General features: G+C 34.3%; 3 protein-coding genes across 6 annotated transcripts; 2 read left to right on the top strand and 1 right to left on the bottom strand.

Annotated features, from left to right (window-relative positions):
* LOC107629096 (PGR5-like protein 1A, chloroplastic) lies at nucleotides 392-3,190 on the top strand. Of its 4 annotated transcripts, none has more exons than XR_002358730.1 (8): nucleotides 394-703; nucleotides 930-992; nucleotides 1,074-1,160; nucleotides 1,510-1,741; nucleotides 1,989-2,062; nucleotides 2,169-2,267; nucleotides 2,384-2,618; nucleotides 2,988-3,190. XR_002358730.1 is itself a non-coding variant. In XM_016331792.2 (7 exons), the coding sequence occupies exons 1-7, from the start codon at nucleotides 440-442 to the stop codon at nucleotides 2,462-2,464; spliced, it is 900 nt and encodes a 299-aa protein (XP_016187278.1). In that variant the 5' UTR covers nucleotides 394-439; the 3' UTR covers nucleotides 2,465-2,915. The 4 variants fall into 4 exon arrangements, 1 of the variants encoding a protein (XP_016187278.1); XR_002358731.1 differs by having other exon boundaries at nucleotides 2,991-3,190; XR_001617909.2 differs by lacking the exon at nucleotides 2,988-3,190 and having other exon boundaries at nucleotides 392-703; nucleotides 2,150-2,267; nucleotides 2,384-2,915.
* Nucleotides 3,880-6,517, bottom strand: LOC107629094 (uncharacterized protein C20orf24 homolog). Its single transcript, XM_016331790.2, has 4 exons — nucleotides 6,032-6,517; nucleotides 5,638-5,741; nucleotides 4,396-4,525; nucleotides 3,880-4,274 (listed from the first exon to the last, which is right to left on the bottom strand). Exons 1-4 carry the CDS (start codon nucleotides 6,140-6,142, stop codon nucleotides 4,236-4,238), a joined length of 384 nt encoding a protein of 127 aa, XP_016187276.1. The 5' UTR covers nucleotides 6,143-6,517; the 3' UTR covers nucleotides 3,880-4,235.
* LOC107629093 (oxysterol-binding protein-related protein 3C) lies at nucleotides 6,831-10,516 on the top strand. Its single transcript, XM_016331789.2, has 10 exons — nucleotides 6,831-7,058; nucleotides 7,625-7,718; nucleotides 7,890-8,006; nucleotides 8,091-8,163; nucleotides 8,408-8,526; nucleotides 8,731-8,852; nucleotides 8,944-9,120; nucleotides 9,357-9,501; nucleotides 9,669-9,847; nucleotides 10,055-10,516. Exons 1-10 carry the CDS (start codon nucleotides 6,961-6,963, stop codon nucleotides 10,299-10,301), a joined length of 1,371 nt encoding a protein of 456 aa, XP_016187275.1. The 5' UTR covers nucleotides 6,831-6,960; the 3' UTR covers nucleotides 10,302-10,516.

An 11,080-nucleotide genomic window follows, 5' to 3' on the forward strand; every position in this document is an offset into this window, starting at 1 on the left:
TTCTAATTTTTTTTAAAAATAATTGTTATAAATATATTTAATGCAAATTAAAAATTTTTAAAATAAAATTAAGACAAAATAAAATTTAAAGATATTTTTGAAATTTGTAGTAAACTTAAAAGACAAAAAATTATACGATTTTTTTAAATTTTAACAAAGATAAGGAAATTCGAATTCGCGATCTCTTAGATGAGTACAGAGAGACTATACTACTAAGTTAAAACTCAAATGATATAACCTTTTCATTCTCACATAGAGATTTCGGGTTCAAAAAATTATACGTTATCCTAATTAAAATATGTCATATTTATTATATACATATATATTTAATTTATAAAATTATAGATTAATAATAATATATAATGTAACATGAGAAGCTAGTTAAAGAAATAGGAACCATGAAAGAGAGATATTAAGGCGGCAAAATGAAGAGGGGAAAATGGTGGCCATTCATATTCTCTTTTATGTTTTTGTGGTAAATCAATTTCTCCAAATCAAATCAAAGCATATGGCGAGTACAACCACGCTCTTAGAGCTTCAACCATGGAACTACAACTACCACCGCGCCTTCTCCCTCAGGATCTCCTCCAAGATCCACCGTGTCTCCGCCACCTCCGACCACCGCCCCGCCGCTCCTTCCTGCATCTTCGTTGGTCCTCTCGAAACCGCCAACCAAGAAACTCTCGAAGCTCTCTACTCTCAAGTATCACTAATCCTCTTCTATTTCCATATTGAATTTTTGTTTCTTGTGCGTGTTGTCTAAAATTCAGCTTTTTGTTTGAAAGTTTCGTTTTTTAACATCTATTGATCTGTTTTCTCTTTTAATTATTATTATGCTATTTCCAACCCTAGATAGAAGGGAGCAGGTTCAATATTTATAGGTGATAAGTAAATAATTTTGACATGCACTCTTCTACTTTTCTCAATAGGCACGGGATGCTTATTATAGTGGCGAACCTTTGATAGTTGATGACATGTTTGATAGAGTGGAGGTAGCTTCCTAAACTACTAATTACAAAGTTCTTTTTGTATAGAATATGAACATCCTTAACTGAAATCAATCTTGGAAACAGTTAAAGCTGAGATGGTACCGTTCAAAATCGGTTATCAAGTATCCTCGATGCAGCATCAGGAGGCAATCAGCATATGCTGATGCAGAGGTAATTTCCCCCTACCCCCATATAGAGTTGGTGATTTCCACTTTTTGGCTCATTGTGTCTCTGAGAAAGTTCGGGTTCTGTGTGATGTGATGTGTTTCTATCGACTGCTTTTAGCTGATACATAATTAGTGGTATATCAAGATATTTGTGTAGTTAGAATGTTCACAAGCGTTTTCCCCAATAGTTTGGCTAAGCTTGTAGAGCTTATGTAAACGTGAATAGGAGAACTCAACTTGTATACTCTTAAAAGCTTATGAGTCAGCTTGAGAGTTTGACAGCCTTGTCCTCTATCTGCCTTTTTTCTTGGCTTTTCTTCACTAGAATATTGATACGTGTGGTTGTAGGGCAGGAAGATCTGTCTATGGTTTTTGCATTGGCAAGCACATGGACCATGTTCCTTGCATTCGGCAGTTTAGTATGCCTTGGGCCGACATTATACACTGTTGGCATGACTTATCAGAATGCATTCAGTTCGGGATTATCACTTGATAGCCAACCATCTGGTCTAGAACTAACCATGGTGAATAGCATATTCGTCGTGCTATGTTTTGTAATTGGATACCCAATTGTTTCGGCTTCAGGTGAAATGATTTTGTTAATTTCTATTTTCTGTTCTTCATTTAAAGTCTTCATCTTCAAATTTGCATGCTGAAAATTGTGTAAAATAACAAGCCCTTCTGTTTAGTTCAATTGATCTAATTCCTTTTATCTTTTTAAATTATTCTTATTCTTATTATTATTTTAAACAGAGAAAAATATTCATTCAGATGTTGTGTTGTCACTCTATGTATTTGTATATTACTAAGTACTAACCACCCTTTCTCACAGTTAAGGTGCTTCAGGGCCTGTGGGTGAATGATTTGGTGGCATTGAAAGGTGCATGTCCAAATTGTGGAGAAGAGGTAATTCCTTATCTGAAATTTTCTTGATTTATTATGTTTCTAAATTCTACCCGGCTAGAGGCACTCACCAAACTCATCCACACTCAGTTAATTCATTTTCCTTCAGGTATTTGCATTTGTGAGAATGGACAGGAATATCGACTCACCACATAGAGCAAATTGTCATGTGTGTGGAAGTATCTTAGAATTCCGCACAAAAGTAGAGGTAGTAAACTAGCAATGTTTAGATTGTTTTTCACTCATCCAAAATGCAATTCATAAAACTAGACTACACCCTCCAAAATATGATGCTGCACTTAACTTGACGTCATCCTTTTGCAGCCATCATCAGTCTCAAGATTAGGCAGAAAATGGGTTTATGGGCGGATTTACCTTGTCTCAGCAAGAGGAAGATTTCGATAGCAGAAGCAACTCATGATCTTTTTGTCCACCATTTTTGAGTTTCTTTGATCAATGATTGTGAAGGGAAGTCTTGGAGCAACGATCGAGTTGTCTCCATATAACCTCAAGGTCACCGGGTTCAAGCTGTGGAAACAGCCATTGATGTAATTATCAGGTTAGGTTGTGTACGTTACACCCATTGGGTGTAGTCCTTACCCGGACCTTGCGTTAACGCGGGATGTTTGTGCACCAGGCTATCATTTTTGATCAATGATTGTGTATAGAAAGGATCAGATTACAACCAATTTGTTTCCTATATTTAGTTTTAGGCTAGAACAAGTTGTGCCTGAAATATCATCTTTTACTTTTTTCACAAGGAAGCTGGCATGTTAGTGGATGGACAACTAATTTCTTTGTTTTGGTCGAGTGTTAGTGTTATATGCGAGATTTCAAAATTGAATTTCCTTTTCTTTTTCTTTTCTTCTGGATATTATGATATCAGAGAATTAGAGGAATATTGAATTCTGATGACAATAATTTAAAGCAGGAAGTCAGGAACTGAAGTCCTATTTATACAGGTTGATCTCTATTTTCTTTGTTTCGTACGAACTCTTGTGATCTAATATGAAATTTCATGAGGCTGGGTTAGATGCCTACTTTATTTGTTAAAATCATGGGTTTATTTGTGATTCTGGCTACCAATTGGTGGTTATAATTTTTATTGGTTCTGTAAATTTATAATTCTTACCATTTGTATCCATCTACCTGATTTTATTTCGAGTACGCCTTAAAGCAAAACAGAAAATAGATAAAACAAAGAATAAATATCCTTTCCAGTATCTAATTATTTCGATATTTATCCAAAAGACGAAGTGTTTTCCAACAATTTTAAAATACCTAATTAGTTTGCAGCAACCAAGATTTCTGATCAAATTGGTCATTATAATTGATCACAAAATGGTTACCTGCTGGTTGGTACGAGATTTATGTAAGATGAAAACTCAAGTGCAGTTGAATTCATGTGAAGTTGATAACTGAAAACCGTTAGATGATTTGACTGTACCTGAGTTTTTACCTTTATGTAAAAATGGTTCATGAAAATAGAAAGTAATAAACCCCTCAAATTGGAACAAGAGTAATCTATGAAATTTGTTTTACAAACAAAATGAACGTTTTAGTGAGAGTTCATTTAGGCTAAGTGCAACCAATTAGCCTATAGTACTTATTAAGTCATTTTTTAACCTTAAAAAAGGGTTATGCCAGGCGATAGCAAGATTTTACACCTTAATGATGAGATGATCTATGTCATACAAACTTATCTCAGAGGAATAAGTACATGGCTTGCTAGGATTAAACATTACTGTTATTATTTTGAACTTATATCTTCATTCCTTTCCAAAATTAAAAAACTGGAAAACTTGGATGAAAAAAAAAAAAAAAATCCTCTATACTAATGCTAATGTTACACCAAGGATAAATGGTCCTTCAGAATTTCGTGGTAAGTAACTTATTTCACAGTTCAACAAACACAGTTTTGTGTTCTGCAATCCAAAATTCGCTGCAACAAGAGGTGTCATTATAAATTAATAGAAGAAACAGCTATTCACCATGGAAAGCAGAAGCTAATGTTCATAATCTGCAAAAATCAGTAACATTCTACACTCAAGTAAAGCAAATAACTGCGATACAAAAGATCTTCCTCATTTTTGTGTGCAACTACCGGCAGTCATGTAATCAAGTAAATCTCTTAGCCGTGTTGGAGATATTCGCAAATATTCCAATGCCCAAACAATCAGAAGTGTGCCAAACTGTAAACTAAAGTCCAGGAAAGCTGCACAAATGTTAAATGCAAAGTCAGATTATACATTAACGAACTGTAAAAGATCTCTCTTCTTTTTGTTAAGTATAATTTTGTTACTCTTGACAGAACAATGACAGACATAGTAAATTACCAGGAAAAGGGTTGTAGATGCAAAAAGCCCCTCTTGGAGGAGGGTACCATGGCCACCAAACTCTTCCTCATCAACCTTCAATATTATTGCATAATAGCCATATATGAATGAAGTTGACAACAGTAAGAAACTGCAACAAAACGAAAACATAGCATCAACATAAAATAAATATCATTTTTTGTAAATAGTGTTAATCGGAAGATCACATCATACTGTAAATCACATAAAAGTGCAATGATAGATTTAATAATATAAATCAAGCCTCAGAAATAACCGAAACGAAAGATAATTTATTCAGTCATATAACATTGTCAGAATCAAGCCTGTAAACTTTCACATAAGTAGGTTTAAAAAAGTCATAAAATCTTCTGCTACATGAGCATATAATATATTATACATGATTGTATAAAATATCAATGATGATTTCGGCTGCAAAAGCTTGAAGATCTTTGTATCTTGCCTCATTATTGAATTTATTTCAACAGAATACTAGATTTTTTCTAGGAGTTAACATATACTAAACCTTGTTACACTAGATGGGAAGGAATGGTTCCATGAATCAGATAACGATGTTTTAATTCTTTTAGATGTTAAAAGTATAATAGAAAATTTACAATTAATAGTACATTGAATTCATAAAACGAAAACAAAGTATTGACACAACATCAACAACAGGGCAACTATTTCCTAAGCAGCAACCTCCTTATTTATAGACTTTATCTTGCTGCTGCTGTGAACAATAAACATGGGCAATTTCCCAAGTGGCCATCTTCTTATTTAGAGTAACAGCCACATATCAATATGAATAGCATCCATGATCCATCATTGAGCTTAATTTATGCAAATCTCAATAACTTTTGATGTTTTAATAGGTCAAAATCTCTTGTGCCCTAGACTAGTCTCAACTCTACAAGGTTATTCACTTTCAATGTTCTCCATAATCAATTAATCAATGGTAGAATCTCATCCGCTCATATCTCCTTTTCTCCAGTATGTACTTTCTTGTCATGTAAATGTTGGAAATTGGACCTAATCCTAAACTATATAATCATGATCATACATTCTCAATAAAATTTTATCAGTAGTATGTTTTTTTTCAGATAAGATGTTTCAAGATTTATGCATGGGCAGGCACAGAGCAATCACAATTCATGAATTCACTTATACAAAATCGCAACTGAATATACAAATTCAATGGTAAATACAAGATGGACACACAAATGGAGGGAGGAAAAAACTTACAGGATAAACCATATTCCTCCAACCAAAGGTATGGCACCCCAAATTAATCCACATACAAGGCCAATGACTTGTCTAATCCAGTGCAACACGTCTCCCAATTGATCCTACAGAAAACAAAACATGCTGTTAACATGATGAGATCAACTCAACTACATAAAAGAGTATGATAAAAGAAGATTCAATATGGTTGTTACATATTATCCTTGTTTAGACCAATTTTTCAGTAGGTAAATTATTTCACTTTACTATATCCAAAATTAGTCCTTTATTTTAAGCCAATTACATGGAAAAATCTAAACTGGGACTAGGAATGGATCTACACAAGCTGAAAGGGGGAAAGAAAGCAAAACCAACAAATATAAAAGATCGTCAATGAAAGAATTGAAGTACAAACCTTGTCCCATGAAGCTTCAGGATCAAACAATTTAGCGAATTTAGAAGGTGAAAGGTGACCATTCTGGTGCTGCTGTTGATGATTCAGCTTAGCGGATTTACCTTCCTTCATAGTGAGAAATTAACAATTTTCACCGATTGGAATTAAAATTAGGAGCAACTGAGTAGTGCGTATCAGCTAATTCGTGTAAAGTTCGGGTTTTTGAACCGAAATTGCGAATCCAAGGGCCAATGATTAGGTTTAGTAATTGGAATGGAACGAAGCACAAAAAGAGAAGAAGGTGAGAGAAGGTTAGGGTTTTGGAATACAAGAAAAACAGAAAAGAACGTGAGTGAGGGTGGAAGAATTTAAAAATTGAAAAAGTTTGGAATTTGATCTGATTCAATAGCACCAAACCATTAAACTACCCACTTGCTTCTGCTGGCTGCGTTGTATTCTCAGTGACAACAGACACCAAATATTTCTTTATCATAAATTCGTTTATTATTTATTATTTATTTTTTAAATCTATGAACCCTAATAACAAGTATATAATATTTAAATTTGAATTTAAATTTTGCTTAAAATATTTCTAAAAAAACTAACTTCTGTACTAAATTTTACTGATAAAAAGGAAATTTAAAATCTTTTACTTTTTAGTATCATTGAATAAGTTAAATCTTTTGAAGTAAAACGGTAATTTTCTAAATTTCTAAAGTATGGTCTAGTTCAGGATTGAATTCAATTTTACTTTTAAAAAATTTACTATTCGTTCGAATTCCAAATTTCCGATCATTAAATTTAAATTTATATATAGTATCCATATATGACTCTTTCTGTTTCTGATCTCCATCCACTGTTTCACTTTGATTTCACTTCAGCTCGGAAGAAGGACCCATTTCTTCCAATTCATCTTTCTTTCCGAACTAGGGTTAGGGTTTTAGTGAGAAATGGGTAGCCCGAAGAAGAACGAAAGCAAGGGCTTTTTTGCCTCCGTATCTTCTAGCTTCTCCGTTTTCAGCAACGCGATGCACCGATCCGTCAATGGGTACTTCCATCATCACTCATTCCTTCAATACTCCTCAAAGCTATAGACTTTACTCACTTAATTGCATCGCTTGGTTCTCTTATGCTTACCAGATTTCTGCATACGCACATGCTAGGATTGTTCATGTGATTTGAACTATTTAGGTTCCCGTATTAGTATTGCTGCAATGCTTGATCTAGTTAGTAGTTAGTAGTACATAAGTGTTCTAATAGGATAAAGAATTCACTTTTTCAACTAAAAGGATGAGATTTTACTTGTTTTGACTTACTTTGCCACATGGTTCTTACATGATTAAAACGGCTAGGTGAAAGAAACTTGGCTGAATTCACTCTCTGTGCTTTGTAGCTCTTAGCTCCATACCAGATAAACTACTGTATGCTGCTTTGAAGAATTTTTGTGCATCATTATGATGGATTATGAATTATGTAGTATAAATAGTCAAAGATAAGTCAGATGAAGTTCCATCTGACTAATAAAGCCATGAAGTTCCATCTGTGATATAATCCTATATGTGTGTCAATTTCCTAACTCCTAAGCCTATTTATATGATTTACCTTTGGTTCTAGACTTTTGGGATATGAAGGTGTAGAAGTCATAAATCCAGAGGGAGGTAAAGAAGATGCAGAGGAAGAAGCTCAGAGGGGAAGATGGAAGCAGGAGGTGTTTATTTCCTTTTTCTTTTTAGAAAGATATTTAAGTTATTTTCTAACCCCTTGTTCAGGCGTTTAGAATCCTTTTTGCAGTTACCCTTTACCTAAGGTAAATTGTTTGTGTGCTTGTTGTCTGAACATTATTATTCATGTTCCCTCTCTTTGGCTTGTGAATTTATAGGATAGAGATAGTTATTGGAAGATGATGCAGAAATATATTGGCGCAGATGTAACATCAATGGTGACACTACCAGTTATTATCTTTGAGCCAATGACTATGCTTCAGAAAATGGCAGAGGTCTGATAACTAGGAGATGTTGGTTGTTATTATTTATGTATTTTGTAATGCCAATTGATTGAGTTTTTATATCGCACGACCTAGTTGATGGAGTACTCCTACTTGTTGGATCGGGCTGATGAATCAGAGGATCCATACATGCGGTTGGTATATGCATGTAAGTTCTTATTCCCCTTCTATTCCTCTTTTTCATGTACCCCTTTTCGAACTTAGAGATATAGTATTAGAAAGGAATCAGTGGCATAGAAGAGACATTTGAAGCATTCAAAATTTCAAACTACTTGTACTCAATTATTTGCATGACTGACTTCCAATTCTATTAGTTCTTCTTCTTGTATTAGAATAACTATGATCCTATCTCTAATTACACTTCATTCTTGTGATACATGTAATCAACTCAGCATCATGGGCTATATCTGTGTACTTTGCATACCAGCGAACATGGAAGCCTTTCAATCCAATCCTTGGAGAGACTTATGAATTGGTTAACCATGGTGGAATTACATTTCTTGCAGAACAGGTATCCATCCAGTATGGGATTCTCATCGGAGCTCTCTAATTCAGATTGTTGTACATCAACTCTCTCTCAAATATGTTTTGTATGACAGCATTTGCAAGAAGTTTAACCACTCCTGTTTGATGTCAAAATGAATGAATATTAAGGATATTCTTAATGTCTCTTTTTCTCTTTTGGTATATATAAGTTCTTTAATTTAAATTTCAGGTGAGTCATCATCCCCCAATGAGTGCTGGGCATGCTGAGAATGACCATTTTGCATATGATGTGACTTCAAAGTTAAAAACAAAGTTTTTGGGAAATTCTGTTGATGTTTATCCTGTTGGAAGGTAATCATCATGAGATTTAATTTGTTGGTACCTTGTTATGTTGTCATTTGTTGTTTAAGAAGGAATTAGTTTTGTGGATTATTGTTCGCAGAACACGAGTGACCCTCAAGAGAGATGGTGTTGTCTTAGATTTGGTGCCTCCACCTACAAAGGTTAACAACTTGATATTTGGCCGGACTTGGGTTGATTCACCCGGGGAAATGATAATGACAAATTTAACAACGGGAGACAAAGCTGTACTGTACTTTCAACCCTGTGGTTGGTTTGGGTCTGTAACATATCCCTCGCTTCTGTTTGAAAAATTAATCATATCCCTCACTACCATTAACTTACAATTTATGCATATGATCATTTGAAGATAATTGAGTAAAGTTTGTTTCCTCCTTCATCTATTTATGACTTCTATTTTTCTTCTTTCATCTGTGTAAGTAGCTACTATTGTCAGCACATACAACCGTTGCTATGTACCTGATTTAGCTCTACCTGTTTCCTGATCTGCTGCAGTGCTGGTCGCTATGAAATTGATGGATATATTTACAATTCTTCTGAGGAGCCTAAAATATTAATGACTGGGAAATGGAATGAATCACTGAGTTACCAACCTTGTGACCCAGAAGGAGAGCCTCTACCAAACACGGAAATGAAAGAGGTGGTTTTTTTTTTCCGTGATAAACCATGACTTATTTATGCATATCTGTTGAGGAGATGCACATATCCTTATGGCCTTGTTTCTGGTATTAAAAATATAACAATGCTGCTATGAAGAAGGCTGATACTTCACCATCGTCATTGCCATTTCCTCTCTAATTAATGCAGGTTTGGCATGTTGCTGATGTTCCACCAAATGATAAATTCCAGTACACACATTTTGCCCACAAAATAAACAGCTTTGACACCGCCCCCAAAAAGTTGCTGGCATCAGACTCTCGTTTACGCCCAGATAGATATGCACTTGAGTTGGGTGATCTGTCGAAAGCTGGAACAGAGAAAACCAGGTTTCTCACCCTCTATTTTCTTGCTTTTTCTGTCACCCTTATGTCCAAACACATTGCAAAGTATTCCAAAAGCAATACAATTATTAATTTAAGAGTTCAATATGATCTCTGTTTTCTTCTATGCTCATTGTTGAGATATTGAAATTATTGAGCTGAGGTAGATGCAAATTCCATTCTTTTATTTATGTTGCTTTTGTTCATTTCCAGCTTGGAGGAGAGGCAGCGAGCTGAAAAGAGAACCCGAGAAGCAAACGGGCATAACTTCACACCAAGATGGTTTGATCTAACTGAAGAGGTGACAACAACTCCATGGGGAGAATTGGAAATCTACCAGTATAATGGTAAATATTCCGAACACCGGGCTTCTATCGATAACTCTGGCAGCATTGATAATGTTGATGTTAAATCAACTGAATTCAATCCATGGCAATATGGTAACTTGTCCACAGAGTGAACAAGTTCCAAATCGCTTTTGGTTCTTGGATGCTACCAAAGTTGTTGTAACTTCCTCTTGATACATGGAAGAAATCATGAATATTTTGGTTTTCTTGTTGGCTTGTGTACATTGTATCTTAAGTTCTGTTCTGCTTAACTGAACTTAATATTTTAATTGAGATATAGAGTTTTAATTGTGATATAGTGTTTTAAATGGAGCCTTATTTGTGATTACTTGTATATACTCAGCCTAATTTGTGAGCATATTTTTCACTCGTGGCCTATTCCTATTATTAAAACTAAAACATGCAAGATATTGAAGGATTCTCAATTTGAATCAATATAATTATAAATCAGCTGAGCTGTTTTCAAGAGAATTATTTAAATGAGATAGTCAATTAATCATCTATCTTAATCAGTTAAAGCACTTTAAATTCTTTTGATGAGATAAGCAAAAGAGACATTCACTTGAGGGATTCAAAAGGTTACTTTTTCAACAAGTTATTCATAATGCTCAATGATGATTCCTATTGGTAACTAGTTTTCACCTTTACCATTTCTCTATTCGGGCTACAAACAATTTAATCATCATGGATCACATACTTTAGGTAGTGTTTATTTACAGAGATTAAAATTAAGATTGGAGAACTAAGACTCGGAATTGTATTTGGTGCCAAAAGCTGGAAGTTTGGAACTAAAATTTTAGTTTCGAGACAAAATTTAAGTTCTTTCAGTATTTTTAGAAAGGGAAGATACAAAGGACTAAAATTTCTAAACACGGAGATTGAAATTTTAAGA

The sequence above is a fragment of the Arachis ipaensis genome, chromosome B03, assembly GCF_000816755.2.
Source record: "Arachis ipaensis cultivar K30076 chromosome B03, Araip1.1, whole genome shotgun sequence".
In the NCBI taxonomy this organism is placed as follows: domain Eukaryota; kingdom Viridiplantae; phylum Streptophyta; class Magnoliopsida; order Fabales; family Fabaceae; genus Arachis; species Arachis ipaensis.